Genomic DNA, 20,414 nt, shown 5'->3' with positions numbered 1-20,414 from the left:
GGGAGCAATAAACAGCTGGCTCACATGTTCATGTTGCTCTTATGGCTCCTATGTCCACAGCTTTATTTTTTAAGGAATAATAGCAATATGGAGCACATATCACATATCAAAAGTTTACTATGTGTAGGCATGGTGCAAAGTGATTTATCAAGCAATTCTCTCAACAACCTTAGAAGGCAGTACGCTCAGCGTACAGATTTGAAAGTGAGGCATAGGAATGGGTCCCACATAGGCATACTGCTAGAGTCAGGATGTGAACACAAGCAGAGACCAAGCTCGTTATTACAACACTGTATTGGCTTCCCTGGGAAAGCACCCTCTATTCCTTTCAGGTTCAACTAATGTCTTCATAGTGTAGGGGAGAATAAAATTTTCCTTGACTCTTACTGGATCCCTGGGTGGGTCTGAACATTAAATTGACAAAGGCAGATTAATGGGGGAAAAAAGCATAACCAAATTAGTTTGATATAAGTTTTGCACGACACAGGAGCTTTCATAAGGAAATGAAGACCTGGAAAACAGGCCTGAGCACTTTCATGCTAAATTTGATGAAGAGGGCACAACTGGAGAGTGTTATAGGTTAAGGGGTGTAAGGTAATTGCAGTAAATTGGGGAAGTTTAGCAAGACCTATTTACCAACATTCTTTGGGGCATTCCTTATCTTCAGAGATAAGAGTGTTCCTTTCCTTGCTACAGGGAGGTGATGCTCACAGGGAAGGTTTTATGGCCTGTTTCAGGGCAGAGGGACAGCAGAAGATCAGAGTGGTCTTTCCGCTTCTGCCTTTTTCCAAACTTATTTAGTTTAAAGTGTATTCAATATGCCAAGGTACCATATTTTGGTTAGTGTGTCCTGACCCCCATTAACATGTATAAACCATGGAAACTATTACCATTTATTTCCAAAGGGTATAAGAATATAATTGAAAACCCTCATTTCTATTACTGGAATTGACTCTTTCTATTTCAGGTCAGGTCTTAAATCACAAAAGAAATCATTGCTTTCATGTTTTAGAGATTTTTGTCCTCTGATAATCCGGTTGCCTAAAATAGAAACTCTGGGTTTACACACCATCGTATTAATGCTAAATAAATTACAGGGAACAAACATTTCTCCAAAGAAGACCTACACATTGCCAATAAGCATATGAAAGGGTGCTGAACATCATTAGCCCTCAAGGGAACGCCAACCCAAACCACAAGGAGACACCAGTTCACACACGTGTGTGGCTACAGTCAAAAGAGAAATTAACAAGTGCTGACAAAGACCTGAAGGAACTGGAACCCTCATTCAATGCTATGGGGGTGTGAAATGATGCGGTCCCTTTGGAGAATAGTCTGACAGGTCTTCTAAAGGTGAACATAGAGTCATCATATGATGTGACTTCACTCCTAAGTATATATATCCAAGAGACATGAAACATACAGGCTGACCGAAACTTGCACACAAATGTTAATAGCAGCGTAATGCCTTAAAATGTGAAATAATACAAATATCCATGAAGTGGTGAATAGATGTTAATGTGCTACATCCATACAATAGAATATTATTTGGCAATAAAAAGAAAGGAAGTGCTGATAGATGCTGTAGCATATGAATCTTTAAAACATGCTAAATGAAAGAAGCTAGTCACAAAATTTTTTTTTAAAATTCTATTTGTATAGAATACTCAGAATATCTATAGAGTCAGAAGGCAGATCAGTGGTTGCCTAGGGCCAAATGGGAGGAGAGAGAGCGGGGAGTAAATGCTGAAGAGAACAGGGTTCCTTTTATGGGTGATGAATATGCTCTAAATTCAGGTTGTGCTAATAGTGCACAACCCTGAACATACAAAAGACACTGAAATATGTATGTCAAATAAGTAAATTTTATAGTACCAACGTTATATATTAAAAAATGTAAAAATCCTAGGAAAAATAGGTCACATGATTGTTTAAATTAGAAATCGACTAGAACTATCTAGAAGAAAATATTTAGTTTTATAGATTTCTTATAAATAATTTGTTGTTATTTTTCTCTCAGTTCTCCCATATCCTAGGTTTAGTTGGTTCTTGGGAGTAAAAAAAAAAATGTAAGGGCAAAAGATTGATTCTATAAATCTTTCACTGTTGCCTACAAATCATCTCTTTATAGACCTATGATGAACTTCCTCACTCAGTGAAAATGATGCCTGACGTTCCTCCACATTCAGTCCCCAATATGGAAACTGTTATACTGTCTGTCTCCTTGATAAAGCACAACAATATAATGCAGAGAGTAAGAGACTGGGAGTCAGACAAACTTAGACTCCGTGGTGCCTCTACTTCCTCTAAGCTGTGTGGTTCAGGGCAAACTAGAGCATATTTTTCCATGTTGCTTCCAGACTTCTGTGAAATTTGAGGTGATCTATGTCCAGCACCTGGCATTCAATGGGTTCTTGATAAATGCTTTTACATGTGAACCGTGACCCAACCTTCCAGAAGAGGTCATGGAACTTTACAACTGAAGTTGTGTTAGTTTTGGAGCACTTGAATATACCCTTGCTACCGCCCTCTCTCAAAAGCAAGTATCTCCCCTCCCCTCCTCTGAATCTTGGGACTAACGTTGGAAATTCCGCTAATATAGACACCTTCCAGCAATTCAAAATCTGTGCTTACTATATAATTAAAAATGCCAATTAGAGTAAAAATATTTTTAAAAACTATATTTCATGTCTATATCAACGCAAGTGATCTTTTGTCTTCCTTTTCTTATCAAAACAAAGTGAAAGCCCTTAAGAGGTATGGCAGGTAAGACCCAAAAGATACACTGGGTGCCTGAAGGTGAACTGCAGGGAACATTACTTGCTTGAGGTGGAGCATGTCTGTGGGTTGTGGGGACTTAGTAAAAACTGTTTTTAAGCTGTCTCCCCTGCCCACCTTTTTCTCCTTCTGTTCCCCTGAAGAGTAAATTTGTGCTGAAACACCACTTTCCAACCCTGGTAACCTGCAGGACTTTACCATGGTGTCGGCCTGGACAGATCAGTTTCACAATCCTACCCTGGCTGGTCCTGGCTGTCATTAGCCAGCTCATCCATCTTCCCCCTCCTTGTGAATATATATGCCTGGGTGAAATAAAGACAGGACAAAAGATGCAGAAAAGCCTCTTTTCTCCTCTCCCCAAAATAATCCAGCTCTAATTCCTCAGGAGGGGCAGTTTTAGGGCGAATTAAACCAACATTATTATTGCTCAGGGCTCAACTATTTTGCAAATTCCAGCAGAAGCACGTGCTAGGGAGAAAATTGCTAGACTGTGTTTATCTGAAAACAATGACAACTAAATCCCCACCAATCAACATTCTATAAACCATCTCACTCCTGATTCTCAAAATATTCTAATTAAGCAAATTTTGTTTCCCTTCTAGGCAAACAATGTCCCAAATTAAGAACTAGAATACAAGCAGACTGAATACATGTGACAGTGAGACATATTTCAAGGTCATCTTCACAGCCTCACGATGAGGCTTTGATGTCATCATTTGAAAGGCCTTGATTGAATTTAAACTGTTTGCTAGAAACATTTTGAGTTCAATCACTAAAACACAATGTAAACTTTTCTTTAAGGGAAAAAAATATCCTAATTTGCTTAATTTACAAATGTTGACTTGGTTAATTTGTACCCTTAATTCAGATCCTGTTCATATTGCCATATAGAGTTTTTATCTCACTTCCAATAAAGCTACTGAAAAAAACAGAACAAATGCTGGGCAGATACTGTTAACTGCTTCTGTTACACTGGTTCGTGTGTGTGTGTGTGTGTGTGTTGCATACAAATATTTAGATAAGGTTAAAAATATTTAGCAGCAGAATTCTATTGTAAATTTACTTCTCACTGAAACATCATGCTAATTTTGTAATTTCAAGATTTCTTCTGTTTATCTAGATGATAAGATGTGTGAAGTTATTTAGGAAATATTTCTCAGTCATTTCAAGACCAAGTGAAGTATAGTACCCCAATGTGAAGTCAGCATTTCTGACTGGATAGTAATATGTTTTATCAAGAAAACTATAAGATTTGTGTACTGGAAAACAGGCCAGGTTTTATGAGAGAATTTTTACAGCTTGTCTGAAACAACTTTTGACTTGTGATAATGAGTATACATGTATTGTTTCTAATGTATCTGACATAGCTTCCCTTCTACCCCAGAAAAAAAAAAGTCACATGTAGACTAAATGCAAATTAAGGTGATTTTTCCAAAACAAAAGCAATTTCAGCTACAGTGTTTTATGTTAAGTTTCCCACTAAGCCTAATGTTCACTAAATTATCTGTGAAGGAACAGAATTTTTGTTTATTTGCTTGTTTTGCAATATGTCTTCCAGTAAAGGGGCTGTCTCCTTTATTTACTTCAGAGAGGTAGGAATTTTTGCCGGTTCGTGACTTTATGTGATAATGGAGGGGTAGCCATTTGGGTCAATTAAAAATCCCTTCTATTTATGATGATGTTACTTAAAGTCCTTTTTTTTCCCCCAATGTCTTTTAGGATTAGCTGTAAGATGTGCTTCTCGCACTTTTGTTTGAATTTGAATCATCCGGGGATCTGATTAAGATGCCAGTTTGATTCAGAATATCTGGGGTGGGGTTTCTTCACAAGCACCACGTTTGAGATAACAGCAGTTTAAAGCACACTCAGGTTCCTTCAGCATGTAGTACCGTGGGGAGGGGAAGGAGGAGGCCCAGGACGGAGGAGTGTTTGTGCCTTTCCTGGGTAACCCTCATAGACAGGGAGGGAAAACAACTGGGACAGTACAAATGTTCAAATCCAACTTCCTCAAGGACTTTTTCCTTCGGTACTGAAAAAGTTGGTACAGAGAAAATTGAAGGTTTTACATAATGTTTCCATTATGATTGCCGGTTGCAAACTTTGTTTAAAATGGAACAAAGATTTAGACACTTACAAAGTAATACGAGTACCTATATGTTGAAGACTGTTTTAAAATATTTTTTCTGTTATGTTGTTCCCACACAACTTAACAGCTATTCATTTTTAGCCACTCAGACCTCATCAGTGTTTTTGGAACATTCAACATAGTTTTCATAGACATAACCCTTTTCCAAGCTCATGTTAATATATATCTATCACTGCATGCATTAGAAAAATTAGTGCAGTTGGTATAAGCTGATGTATAAATACAATTGACATGACGAATATACATTCAGCATGGTATTCTTAGAAATAACTTCTTTTTGCAATCATATGTCATATATATATGCACACATACTATTTACATCTATATACTTATGGCTATACATACAGCTACACATTATAGTAATAAGTATACAACATATATCTGGGAACAAACAAAACTGACATGATAAATGTGTCTTGGATGTAATAAAGATTAACTCATTAATGCCAATCATCAAGTTTGTCTTGTGCATATAACATACTTTGCAAAAAAACTGGACAGCATGGATTAATGTTTAAGCTGTGCTCGTGTAAGAGAGCTCCTAATTAAAAACAAAAATGAGATAGCATGGAGAGACCATTTTAAACAACATGTTCAAGATAAGCCTTTTTAGGTAAATGATAAAGGTTGCAACCTGAGCAAAGAATCACCTAGCCATTCAAAACCTGGGGAAAGAGTGGGTAAGAGCAAAGGTAACTGTCCAAGACAAAGCCCAGAGCTGAAAATGAGATTTGTCAAATTCAAGAACATGAAGCCAGGTAAAGTAATCGTAGCTAGCCAGAAGTCAGCGGGCCAATGGTAAGATGTGACACTGGTATAGGGAAGATCCAAATTACTTAGGGTTTTATATAACGTGGCAAGGATTTGGAATTTTATTCTAGGAGCAATGGAAGCCATGAAGGTTTTTAAACAAGAGAATGACATGATCTGATTAAGGTTATTCATTCTTTCAAATGAGTATGTGGACAAATCAGTATTTCCACAAATTACTATGTGGAAATTATATAATGAATCTTTTTATTTAAATCTTTAGTTAGTAACAAATAAAAATTACTCTGTTCTACTATGTATACTATACACACACACACACACATATATGTGTTGATTCTAGAGCTGTTAGCATTTAATATTGCTTATATATGAAATATATTTCTCATTTTATGTCTATTTTTGAATAGAAAAATGTTAATATTTTGGTTTAATATTTATTAGTCATGCAGGTGATTTGTGGGAGAAGGGTAGTTATTTGGATTAGCAAACCAGGATTTTCTTTTGCCTGGTCTACATCATAGAAAACTATAAAAAAAATACCATCTCTTTATTTTTTTGTTTGTTCTGGGTTTTTGTTTGGTTTGTTGACTTTGCAGAAAAATACTGCTTAATCAGTTCCTTGGCCATTTTTCTAGTTCACATTTTTCAAAATGTCAATTGAATCTAATAGCTGTGTTTTTATAGTGTACAAGCAGGATTTGTAAATTCAATATATTACAAGGACTGGCAAGTAATCATGTGAATCAAACCTAATATACGAAGACATAGGGAGAGGCTGAGCCTGTGGCCAAATTGGAGAATATGTGCTGCACCTAAATGCATTCAGGTTAAAAAAAACTGAGAACCTTAGGCTCATCTAACAACACATACTTGCAGACGTCACTGATGCACAGGCTACAGATTTGGGGTTCATTGTCCAAAGATATTTAAAGCTTCTACGAAATAAAACTTTTGACAAATCTAACCTAGGGGTGCAGGGGGATAATGTGACTTTAGATTTCAATAATGTTAATTATGTGTGTTAAAATAAAGAAGGATCTTTTTCTCTGCTTTCTAAGTGTAGAAAGATGAAATCAATTTGGATATGGGATTACCTAAAGATAGGAAATGTATTCTATTGACATATTATGTCTCGTGATGTTCTTAGTCTTTCTTAGATATGTTGCTATATTAACATATGAAGAGCAATATTTGGGATATAGAATATAATTTTAGGAATGTTACTGTACCAAGCAAGCCCAATATAGGTCTTTCCATCACATTATTAACTCAAACATACAATTTTTGATGTCTCATGTTTTGAATGCTATTAAAGTAAACCTTTTACAGGAGTGTCCAATCTGTGGCCCACACACCTCAGGCAGCCCAGAATGGCTATGAATGCAGCCCAACACAAAATCATAAATTTACTTAAAACATTATGAGATTTGTTTTTACATGCCACAATGTATTTAACATGTGGCCCAAGACAACTCTTCTTCCAGTGTGGCCCAGAGACACCGAAAGGTTAGACACCCCTGCTTAAGATAAAGAAAACCAGAAACCAAAGTTATAGAAGCCGTATCTTCTGTGGACTGTCCATGGTTAAATACATTTATAAATCCCTAAATAGGTCCAAGTTGCTTCATAATCAGATAGCAAGGTGAAGTAGGGGAACAATCCAAGGCTTATAGGTCCTACTAAGTGGCCCACAGATATTTACAGTAAATTATGTAAGAGATCAGTAATTTAGTAAGATAAAATTCTGATGAAAACAGCTAATTAGAGAAAATAATTTGGGATAGAATTGCTGGTTTCATTTCTTGATGCCCAAAAGATTATCCATTCTATTTTTGTGATAACACCTAAGTAATCAAGTAGATACGATTTTTTGAATTGACCAATTTTTTAAGTGACCATTTTGGGACTCATGTGTTTGATTTCAAATGTGGTATATTTTATTCAAATTCCTTCATTATACTTACCTATCTTTGGGATCTAAGTCAAATCCTGGTTTTAAAGAGTTGTTATTAATCAGAACATCATTTATTTATCTAGGCAAATACTTTACTATTTTATGTATTTAATAAACACCAGGTTTGTTATTTTTGACCTTGCTACCTCAGTGTCAGTTTTGATAAAATACATGCCCTTTACTGACAAATTATATACCCTGGTGGCAAAATAACAAGAAACATACTAGTTTATATCTCATGGAAAAAGTAATTAGTGATATGAAAAATTGTGAAGCTGAATCTCCAACTAATGGAATCAACTTTGTTTCAACTTTGTTTCAGGATGAAAAAAACCACATTAAAATATTTAAAAATCTGATTAAGACCCCATATATATATATATATATATATATATATATATATGAAACATATTAGCATATTGTATAGTATACTAATATCCTATGTTATACCATGGATATTTAATATTAAATATATTTTTAAGTAATAAGTATATTAATTTCCTTAAGTAATTCTTGACTATTGAGCATTCCTGCCAAGAGCCTGATGAGAAAAGCAAGCACCAACCAGAAGTCTAGAGATTAACTGACACTGTAAGTGGGAGATGCTGACATATTCTTTTGAGAAGATTGAGATGTAACTGATAATTCAGTTTCTCTGCCACAGTAGGCTGTTGCAGATAATTATCCTTAGACCTCATCAGACCTAAGAAAATGCCTGACACGCCATTGGAAATTAGGTTCCATGTGTTTACTTAATGCCCCATCACAGCATGAAAAAACAAGTTTTGCAAGCTTTATTAAGTGATTTTTTTTTTTTTGCTTTCCTGCCATTAGAATTCTGAAAAGTGTAGTTAGTTGAAGTCATATACAATCTCACTTGAATTTGCCTACCTTCACCTGGGATTCACACTGGCATATCTTACTGAATACCCCACAATCAGTAGTCCTGAGACAAGGGCATCATCAGACATTAAAACACATTTTGATGTTAATAATACAAGAGGGGAAGAACTAATGGGTGAGCACTTACTAAATCTAATCATCATTCATTTCCTATTCCTGAGACACATGTACTGACCAAGAGGTACTTGCAAGTCAGTTTTACCCCACTATCTTTAACTATTATGAATTTGTGATTTCATTTGTAGTCTATGCATATATGGGATAATGCAGGATGCCAGGGTTGTAACCAACCAAAAAGAAAGTATTTAAACAGACTAATACTTGTAGCAGACACACATTGCTTATATTCTTCACTGAAGTTTCTATACCCTCTACATGAATACTGGGAAAGGCAGTGAATTGGAATAACCTGTTTTATTAGGTTTACCAAAGTAAAGGAGATTGCTTCTATTTATCTATTTCTAATTTAACTTCTAATATAAATAGTTGTTATAGCTCATTTGGTCTGGGTACAATCTAAATCCTTTGGGGAGAAATGTATGTGCTCTTAGTGGGACTTCTTTCCTCTTGTCTCAGATATGTTTTGTCTTTTGTTTCCACCTGTGATTTTTGCTATAGTAAATGCAGAAATGAGTGACAGTCTGTGTTCACAATTCCTGGTCTATTAGGAGTGGGAATGGGGACTAGAAAGTAAAAGTAAACATAGTGCATTGCAATACAAAAGGGCTGTCAGTAATGAAGAAGCCTGTAAGGTGATCCTGGGATACAGAGGAGTGCTCTGTGGTGAACAAAAGGAAGTGTAATATCTGAGTATCTACCAAGATGTTGCTACTGATACCAATCATAGAACAACCTGTCTTGATAGTTATTTCAATTGTGTAGCTACAGATAATGGATCTAAGAAAGGGATTCCCATCCATTCCTGCAATTTCTTTTGTCTTTTTTATTTTAAAAAAGTCCCCACTGATGGATCTCTCCAGATCACTTGAATGCATTCATTAAAAATAAACATCAGTTATTGTGCATTCTTTTTATTAAGTCGGCATTAAACAATGCAGAGATTATACTATAACAAAGAGCTTAACATTTAATGGTTTTCAGTTACAGTCCTTCAGTGAAAGCTTTGATATAAAGCAACTAGAATTTTGAAGTAATCAAACAAACTCTGTGAATGAGTATTATCCAAAACTGTCATACAAGTAAAGGTTATCCCATCCAATCTAGGGGAAGCATATAGAAATGTGGGAAAATTAACAGTATGAACAATGAAAACAGAAGGAAAACAGGGAGCTGGAAACAGCACAGGGATGAAAACTTTGTAGAGTGAATTACCCATTTAAGTTGTAAAACCTTACAAAGGGAAAATAAAGTGACTTCCAAGTGTCAGCTTTCTCCTTGTATTAAATGAGATTTTCCCCTCTGTATCAGGGTATTAGGGTTTTTTTTTCTTTTCTCCAGAGTAACACCACCTGGATATTTAGGTGTTTGTGCTTCTGTTAAGTAGTGCTCTATGATACACATTTTTTTATGTCCACATCCTCAAGTCTTACACATAAATTAGGTAGTAGGTCTGATGGAAATGTGCTAAGCCTGACCTTTCTACTGATTTTTAACTGTCTCAGTGGCATGTATACTAAAACTAAATAGCTTTACAACTTAATAAAAAGCAATAACCACCAACTGAGCAGAGAATTTAGGCTACAACAATCTGCCTAGTCTAGTACCTACCTAGACTTCGAGTATCCTGATAAAATGGTAATAGACAAATAGATTTTAATATAAGAAAACTAAATGGTATGTTAAATGTTGGCGAGCTTAAGATTTTTAACTTCTGATTCTGGCTAATCAAATGTGTATCATCTGTATATAAAGGCTAGTTACCAAGCAAAGCTTTACTGCATGAAGCCCTTTACTTTTTATGAAAAGCCCAATGTGATGCATAATGCATCTGGATATACTGTTCCTAGACACCGATTTTAGGAAAGGATATGAGAAAATAATTCAGATTCAGATTTAGCTCTTATAGACTACTGAGACATAAGAAGGTATGAAGTGAGATACTGAGTCTCATCAGAGCAGACTTAAATAACCTGGCTAATCCTAGAACTGTTCCACTAAATCCATCATGTTCAGTTTGGGCCAGAATATTGCTGTCCTCTAATGGATAAGCTAAGTGAACCATCACACCCAGATGCATAGCCTTAGAAAAACAATTCCAATACCATAACTGTAGATTTATCCTGTTAACTCTAACATTTCAAAATAATTCCAAAACACTGAAACAATGCTTAACCTACTACAACATTCTACTGCCCCCAAACAGGACTGTGTATTTTAAATGACTTACCAAAATATGTATCTTATATTTTGGAGGTAAACTTCTTTATTTTCTTAAACAACCAAAAATCTTAAAACTATGTTGGTACATTACCATTTAAAACAGATCATCTTTTAGTGTTTATGTGCAGATTTTACATTGTTTTACTCAGTATTTTTTCTAAAGAAGTTAACATATTGCAGACACTTTTAATACCGCTGCATATTCTTTGTAATCTTACTTAGTATATAATCATTTTCAGTTATTTTTGTATAGTTACAGTAAATTAAAGTGAACAGACCCATTCCTTCTTCCCCTTTCCCCCCTCCCTAATTAAAAGTAGAAAGCAAAACAAAACAAACAAGAAATGAGATTAGGGTTTGGCAAGAGGGAAACCCTAATCATTAAACTGTGAGGCCTAGAAGTCAGCTTTTTGCACCCATTCTCTATGCTACAGAAAACTTTCTGGGATTACTGCCAAGTACTTCTAAAACCTTTTAAGAAGCTCCAGTAGATTTCTGGATTTGTTCCTTTAAAATCAAGATACTCTGCCTTTGCTCAGGAGGCAGCATGGCAATTTGATCAGCAGTCAGTTGAAGAACCTGCATGATCAAAGCTGCCTTTTCTTGATCCTGTGGAGTTACTTGGCTCTGCCCAGGACTAAAACTACTAGGCTGACCTCCACCTTGCTTGCCAGCCCCCTGCATTCCTCCTCCTTGCATTCCTCCTCCTTGCATGCCTGCTCCCTGCATGCTCGCTCCCTGCATGCCCCCTCCTTGCATGCCCGCTCCCTGCATGCCCGCTCCCTGCATGCCTGCTCCGGGATTTCCCACTCCTGAAATGCTTGGGACCTGCCTGGGTCCCTGAGGACCACCTGCCCCCATATTAATAGGAGCAGGACCCTGCATTCCACTGGTCATAGGTCCTCTTGAACTGGGGCCAGGGCCTCGTATCTCCATTCCTCTTCCATCCATGCCTCTTGCTTCCATGCCTCTGGTTTCCATTGCACAGGTCTCCATCCCTCTTCTCTCCATCACTCGTGTCTCCAAGACCTCAGTTTCCATAGCTCTGGTCTCCATGCCTCGAGAGTCTCTACCACCTCTACCATCCAGAGGTAGACCCCTTTGATCCATCATAGGTCCTCTTGGCTCTCCAATTAGCATCCTGGGATCGCCTAATGGCCCTCCCCTCATCTCATGTGAGGAAGGGCCACGGCTGTCATGACCAGGGGCATGGTGCATGGGAGGACCCTGATGAGGTGGCCCAAGATAGCCTCTGGGCTCCACTTCTCCAGTGACTGAAAGCAAAGTCCCTCCACGTGGGTCATTTGGAGCATCTCCCAACAGTCCTCGGGGAGGCAGTCCACCAGCAGTCATGGGTCCACGAGGCATAGGTGCTCTAGGATCTGACATCTGCAACTGTCCCCGCTCCATAGGCACTGGACCAACACCAGGCATTCCAACTTGGGGCTGCATAGCTCCACCAGGAGTTAAGGAGCCAGGACCAGGACCAGGAACGGCAGCTGGTATGGGTCCCGGGGCCGGAATTCCACCCTGGATAGGGGTCTGCATCAGTGGAGGAATGTCTTTCACAGGTCTTCTAGGCAAATGCTGAGGCTGAGGTGCTGAAGGATTCTGTTGGTTCAGCAAAACATTAGGTCCTGCGCAGAGCCCGGGGCCGGGGCCGGGGCCGGGGCCAGGGGCAGAGACGGGGCCAGGGACCGGGCCAGAGACAGTCTGCGATTTGCCTGGGATCAGTGGCGTAACATGTACTTTGCGATGCAGAATTTTCAAAGCAATCTCTGGATCCATAATTCTCATCACTACTTGTGCCTGCAACAGCGCATAAGCCAGTTGAGGGTTTTGCAGTAACATGTTTCGAGCTTCCTGGTGGCTGTTTTGAACACAGAGCTTCATCTGTTTCATCAGCTCAAACATCTGCTCCGGGGGGAGACTAGCGACTGCTCTGGTGATTGACTCTGGGGCATCTTCCGGATCGATGGGGTCCCCATATGGTGAGTCAATGATGGGCGCTGCAGGCCCTAGGCTCTTTAACTCCTCCTTGTTCTTTTCACTGGCAGCATTGTCCACCCGCAGCGCTCTGCCGCTGAACTCCCGCCCATTCAGGTTACGCATGGCACTAAGCGCGGTCTCCTGGTCCTGATATTCGCAGAAGCCATAACCCTTGGGTTTTCCCGTCTCTCTATCGTATACAAGCCGGAAACTGACAACAGAACCAACCTCCGAAAAAATGTCCTTTAACTGCTCCTCAGTTGCCTCATACGGGATGTTCCCCACGAACACAGAACGCAGTGATCGATCCATTGCCGGGTCTCTCACCGCCAAACTCGACATGATTCCGGTCGTGCACACGGCGGCGGCGGCGGCGGCGAGCAGATTCTTCTGAGCCGTCCTCCTCAGACCTACACTTCCGCTGAGCAACGGAAGTGGCTTTCCAATTCCGGGCAGAAACCTCAAAAAGTTCACTTAAATAGTTCCACCTACGCGCGGAATCTGCACTATACGTTCCACTATATTAGCTAATTATTTCTGTCCCTCATTCTAATGTGATTCTGTCCACTGCTTCTTACCTAGATGCCTGATTATTTTATAGCCTCTTATTCCGCCGTCTTCACTGGTGCGGCATTACACCCCTCCGCCAGTAAAAGCTTCCGGCTCATTAACCTCAGTAAAGATGGCCGCATAGGCTTCACCATGGTAACTGAGGAGAGGCCGTCCCCTCCCCTTGACGTCATGTGCGCTTTCTCTTCCGTGTGCCAAGGCGGGAAACCGCCAGCTGAGAGCTGATTACAGCAACCTGTTCTGAATTCTGATACAAGTATTTTCACAGAGCAGTTTCCTGTAACCTTTATGAAAGTGTACTTGTTTCAAAGTAGATTTGGGAAGTGCCCCTTAAAATACAACGGTAATAGCTCCATTTTAGAGAAACATTACTGCCGAGAAATAAAGTGTGCCAGCTCTATCCCGGACCCTGTCTTAGCCTGTAGGACAACCGCTGTTGATAAATAGCAGGCACTTCCAAGTTTTTCTCTGTGCGCGCAGGCAGCAGTCAGCTGTTGATAATATTACTTTTTCTTTGATTAATCGATATTAATATTAATGTCTAATAACTAGTGTTTATGGCTGCAGAGTATGAATTAAACTTATTATTCTTATATTGTAGGTATTTATATTGGTTCTGATTTTTAAAAACTGATGCAACCCTCTTTTATGAAGCAAAGGGCAAACTAGTTATTTCTATTCTGCTGCAGGTTTTGATGGCGGAAGTTGAATATACGTAGTGGTGTGTGGTCTTCCCCTCCCTCCCCCGCCCAGCCCCCACCCGCACCCCACCCCCACCTCACAGACAGGCTACAGAACTGAAGCTAGAGACGGCAAGGTAATTTGCTAAGCAGAGAGTAAATGGCAGAGCCAGAATTTTTACCCAGGTGTGGTCTGTCATAGCTCCAGAGTTGCGCTTGCCCCATGTGATAGCCACTAAACCACCCGTAGCTATTGAGTACTCCAAATGTGGGTAGCTTGATTGAGAAATTGAACCTTTTATTTTTAGTAATGTAAACATAAAAACTAATACTTAGTTAGGCTACCGGAAAACTTTTCAGTATGTTTGGAACAACTTGGGTATAGTATCTACTTGGCTACTTCAGTGAGTAAATTTTATTCACTCTAAACAAAAATCAAGTATTTCCAGTTAAAATTTAATATTTTAATTTAGATGTGCTATACGTGTAAAATACAAGGCTTTGAAGACAGTATAAGATGTAAAATCTCATTAATTTTATATTGCTTACTTGTTGAAGTGATAGTGATATTTTTAATATGTAAGTTTAAACAAAATATTATTTAACATTAATATTATGCATTTTACTTTTTAAAATGTGGTTACTTGGAAAAAATAAAATTACATACATGGATTATGTCTATGGTCCACACTGCTCCAGAGGCTGAGTCTTAACTCCACATTTTAGTTTACATATGATTTTTGCAGGAATGATGAAACTTTAAGTTTCATCAAAAATTGTGTTACATATCTTGGGTGTGTATCAGCTTAATGCATAGATCTGAAATGACTACTACGGTTTTGTTGCAAATAAGACAAAGCCTCCATTTATCTTCAAATGTTTCCATTGTTTTTTAAAACAGGCTTGGACATAGTTATTTACTCCAGACACGTGATAACTGATATATGCAAATGAGGAGGTTTATTTATATCACCTAATAAAATCTTTCTGCTCTGTCAAAAGAAGCAGAATAGTGCTTGCTAGTAATATTTTTCCCCCTGGTTCTTTCGTTGGAGGCAGGCAGGAGTGAACAGAGTTGAGAAAGAGATCATTTGGGAAAACTAAAAACAAGTCCGTTTGTCTTTCTCCCTACCATCTCTTTACAGAGAAGCCATGGCTTTTTTACACACATTCCGTAGAGGACAACTTAGACTTCAATTATGTGTGTAATTGTGTATATGTTAAAAGCTTATAAAAATTTGCAAGCTTGTCTGGTGGTTTCTTTACTGCTGCTGCTGATAGTACCTAACCCAGCGGGCCTAACACTTTAGCTTGTGTCAGGACCACTGGGAGCTATGGCTTAAGTCAGATTGGTGGATTTCTTCTCCTCTCCTGCCCATTATGATTCGGAATTTCTGAAGTGAGAGTGGAGAATTTGTATTTCTAACAAGTTTCCAGGTGATGCTGATGCCACTGGTCCGCAGACTAAACTTTAAGAATCATTGCTCTAAACAAAGGGACTTGAAGTGTTTGCTTTTAAAAAAAATAGTTTATTTAATAAAAAATAATAAAAGAAAAAAGTTTATTTTTAACTGTATTTTTTCCATGACCTGTTATCACCCTTATATCTGTTCTTCCACCTCCACCCACCCCTTTCTGCCTTTTCTTGTTGTTGTTGTTGTTGTTGTTGTTTTCCATTTGTATTGGGCCAAACTAAATTTAGTAAACTGTTATAAAGTATGAGATAGAGATGAATGTTCTTGAAAAAATTATTAATACTTTAATGCTGACCTACTACAGCTTGTACATGCTGATCCCACACTGAATGTACCCTGGGCTCAAAGGGTAGCTGAGGAACTCTGGGGACACACAGGGGAGAAGCCACGACAATAAGACTGTGCTTTTGGTCATAGATCTTTCATGTCCTCTTTAGTCCCCTTATTCCAAACAAGAAGAGCAATTTCATGTGGTTCCCTTCATAGAGGACAAATGTGATCCAGCACATAGCTCAATGATCAGGACACATGAACTATTGCATAAACTATTACTTATTATTAACTGAGTGGCCCAGACTTATCAAGGGCTTTTAGAAACCCATGTACATTTCTCGGTAACAGTGTAGATGTACACTGGAAGAATTTCCAGTTTATACTACTTTCATTGTTCCCATAATGTTTAAACTTGAACTATTTATAGCATGACATACACTCTAAAGAAAAATGTACAGGGTATCTTGCACATACAGGGATTCATTTTTTTCAATAAATGATAATATCCACTGTACTAAGAGTGGTTTTTAAACAAACACATCAGGGCATATGGCCAAATGGAGGCTATCCTTGAAACTAATCACCTTCAGAAACGGTATACTTAATGAATGTAGGCCTCCATTGTTCAAAATGATTTTTAAACTCCTTCTCTGAAACTGTTTGAGGGCTCATGTATAAATCATACTAGAGAACTGACGTCCTAACTCTCAGATATTCTTGTTTTCAACCATCTCCTAACTTTCTGACCGCATTGGCCAAAATATATGAAACACTTCCAAACATCAAACTTTATATCAGAATATAAATATTCTGTAAAAGTCAGTGCTATTAAAAATGATTCACCATAGAATAATGGACAAGCTCCAAAGAGAGGCACCAAAAATATTTCTAGTTATGACTGGCATTTTTGAAAGAAGTACATGGGACCTTCAAGGAATAGATCAAAATACACTGCTCCACAAAGTTCTCCTTAATTTCCCTTCTCCTTCCCATAGATCGGAAGTTCATTTTCCTTTGGATATAAACCACTCCATATCTATCCCTTTCTAAAGAGAGTAATTCCTCTACCTGAGTAGAATTGTGATTTTCTTTCTAAACTATAGCATCAGTCAAGGAGAGAGCTGAGTTTCTTTTGTTAACAAAGTGCCTTGTATTTATTATTTTATCCCAAAATATTTATTCTAGGCACTGGCAATACAGCAGTGAAAGAGACATTCCACCAGAACATAGGTTCTTTAAGTGTCATTCCTGGACCGGTGGTACGAGCATCATCAGTTGCAGAATTTGGGACCCTACTCCAAACCTGCTGAAACGCAAACACCTGGGTGGGAGCGGTGCTGGTGGTGGTGTGTGTGTGTGTGTGACAGTGTACGCATGTGCCTACTGCAAGTTGTTTTACCAAGATTTCCAGGTGATTCTGATACAAGATAAAATTTAAGAATCATTGAACTAAGGGGAGACAACTCAGATAGATGATAGATACTTTGTCTTCTTCACCTCTATATCCTGAGCATGTAGGCCAAAACTTAGCACAGGTGGGTGCTTGTTATACAGGGTCTGGCAGAAGTAAGGCCTGCTTGAGTGTGGTTGGTAGGGTAATACTATGGATATAATAATTTATAATTTTAATTTGAACATGTCACCTAAAATGTCATACAGTGTGCTTGAGTGTGGTATTGTTATGTTACAGAATCACATGCTTAGGATTTTGTAATAAAATATTTTATAATAAAAAAGGCATTATTTCTACTGGATCCTGTATGTTGAATGAATGATTTGAAACTGCCTTAAGAGTCAGCTAATTCACAAACCCTTTATTTTACATAAGAGGATTAAATAACACGTGGCATTATATAATGTGCCCTAAATCAGAATGGGGACCTGTTGCCAGAGCCCTTCTCTCATATTCCTAGAGCACTGATAGTTGTTCCATGTTACTATCTGATAAAATAGACAGAAAGTATTAGGGATGAAAGAGGGTGTTAAGGTCTAGATCATCAAGGAGACCTTCCTGATGAGGCTGGGATTTAAGGGATGGGTTATAATCCAGTGTATAGAGGTGTATGTAAACAGAAGATGAAGAAAATAAGACAAGAGCTAGAAATAACGAAGGCGTAAAATTGGAAATTAGTGTTTTTGATACCCTTGGAGGAAACCCATACAGAGGTGTCATTAAAGATTGTCTTCGGGACAAATTATAAAAAGGTTTTGAAGATCAGATTCATGAATCTTAACAATATGAGAGTCAGTAGGTTTTTCATCTTTTAAGACATGGATCCAGAATAATAATGGCCGAGGTCTGAGAACACCAATCCTGTATCCCTCAGTGATAGCTTTTGTGCCTAGATTTCTCTTTAACATCTTCTAAAATGTGGCCTCATTCTCACTACTCACACTCCCTCATATAGTCTCCTTTAGCTAAATTGTACCACTCATCTTTCATGTTTTATACATGATTTGTGCTTTATCTCCTACTATTTTTTTGTTGGGGATTTTTTCTTTTGTCTGTTTTTCTCTCATTCTCCCCCACATCAGTGTATAAATTCTTCTGTCCTGTGTTCACCTCAAAGACTTCCCTTTGAAAGCAGGGCATTGACTTGGCCTCCATTATTTTTTCTCTCATGTTACAGGTGCCAGTATTCTTGTGTTGTTAGCACTTAAGCATAGAACCCATACTGATTTATATTTTTCCTATTGCTTAATCCAGTGCCTTTAATACTATAAGCACTCAATAAATACTTTAAAATTAATCCATGATCCTCTTATACCACATTACATATGTTAAGCAAATAGTAATATAATGCTTTCAGCTTACAAAGCACTTTCTGTTGAGGTTCTACCATTTTTCCCTAATTTAAAAAAAGTAGGAACTTAGACAACTGTTACCTAGAAATTTACCAAACAACTGACTCACTCAAAATACATAATGCTATTCATAACTTCCAACAACTTAATATGGAGGTGGCCTTCTCATAAATGCTTTATAAGATTTTGTTTAACACTTTCAACAACTCTTCTGAGATTAGTACTCATGGTGTCTGAATTTACAGCTAAAGAAGTATAGAAGCACAGAGATGTTAAATAATTTGCCCATTTTAGCTGGCAGAAGCGGGATTTTAACACATAATTTGACTCAAAGAACTCAAGCTCTTAAATCATTGCATTAAATTAGTTTTCCAGGGATACATAGCGAGTAAGGCAGAGATAATGCCTGAAACCGGGTCTTTTGAGTTTAAACTTCCCATTTCGCAATTGGTGCAGCAATCACAGGTTGTGGAAGCTTGAATGCAGTCCCCTGGGCCTTTTTCCTGATTGTCTGTGAGAGGAACTAATTGCACTTTTGACATCACAATCAGTGCTGTGGCAACAGATGAACTATTAGATACAAAGACTGTAGCAATTTTAAAAATGTACTTTTTCAGTTTGGAGGGCTGTAGTTAAACATCAAATAAGAATGTTTAAAAAAAAAAAACAGCGTAGACAGGTTTTTCCATGAAATGAAAGAGCCCAAATTTTTCATATCCTAAATGAGGTTGATTCATGACATTTAAAAAATGTATTTAACATGAAACAACATGCAGAGGAATAAATAGTAGATTTCATTTACTTAGACATGAGAAGAATGGCTTTTATTGGCAAGAGGACAATTTCATGAATTTGGGAATATGCTACCTCAGGACAAGAGATTGGAGAAAGCTACACATCTTCTCTGGAAGGACTGAGTAGTTAACCCCATTTTTAAATAGATGAAAAAAATGAGGCCCAGGAAAGACAAGGGGTGTTGATTAGAGGCAGGTGCCTAGTTATTGGCCTAGCTCGTAATGGGATCTCGGTCTTCAGACTTTCCATCCACACTGTGCTCCCAACACTCTGAGAGGCAGTGGAGGGAAGGGGTTAAAACACACTTTAATTTTAGAGAAACTTGTGTTGGCTGCCTAGTAACTGGGTAGCCTTGGACAAATCTGTGTGCTTTCATTTTTGCATCATTTAAATGAGAATAATGTTACCCATATTAGATTGCTGGATGGAACACAAGGTACATTTTATCATTACTATTTTGTGCAGTACTTATTTATCTACAGTTGTTCTATGGAAGTAATAGTAGTATATGAAGCAGCATCTGAAGTGAAAGAGACCCAAATTTTAGTCTAATGCTGTGGGAGTGACTTTTCTCTAAGTACCCCTGGGCGCCATGGTCAAGGTGTGTAAATAGGACTAAGATATGATGTGATCTGCTTGGGGAGGAGAGGTGGCCATTTTCCCAGCTGGGAAAATGTCGTGGGCTGGTAGCCAGTTTCTCCGAGGAGAAAAAGGCCTTGAGCCCCCTCCTCCAGGGCCTTTTATTGGGTTGTAATACAAAGGAATACAGGGCGGCAAGGATCAAACAGTAGATAACATTTCAAAGAAATCTGAGGGCTTAGTATGAGTCAGTCTTTCAGGAAGAGAGTTGCAGAAACTTTGGGAGACATACTCATTTCCTGCTTGGACCCTTAACATGTGAATGAAAGCACTCTTAGCAGAGTAGATTTCACAGG

At 38.1% G+C, this 20,414-nt stretch overlaps 2 protein-coding genes across 3 annotated transcripts in view; one reads left to right on the top strand and one right to left on the bottom strand.

The window, feature by feature from the left end:
- PRKG1 (protein kinase cGMP-dependent 1) overlaps positions 1-20,414 on the top strand; it is a 1,201,643-nt gene that overhangs the window by 657,530 nt on the left and 523,699 nt on the right. The window lies entirely within an intron of this gene.
- CSTF2T (cleavage stimulation factor subunit 2 tau variant) lies at positions 9,568-13,317 on the bottom strand. The gene has a single exon (XM_037066940.1). The coding sequence runs from the start codon at positions 13,221-13,223 to the stop codon at positions 11,367-11,369; it is 1,857 nt and encodes a 618-aa protein (XP_036922835.1). The 5' UTR covers positions 13,224-13,317; the 3' UTR covers positions 9,568-11,366.

This window comes from Sturnira hondurensis, unplaced genomic scaffold, assembly GCF_014824575.4.
Source record: "Sturnira hondurensis isolate 20B ecotype Veracruz unplaced genomic scaffold, ASM1482457v3 Scaffold0016684, whole genome shotgun sequence".
Lineage (NCBI taxonomy): Eukaryota > Metazoa > Chordata > Mammalia > Chiroptera > Phyllostomidae > Sturnira > Sturnira hondurensis.
Note: the sequence above shows the minus strand (reverse complement) of the source record. Positions and strands in the feature narration are given on the sequence as shown.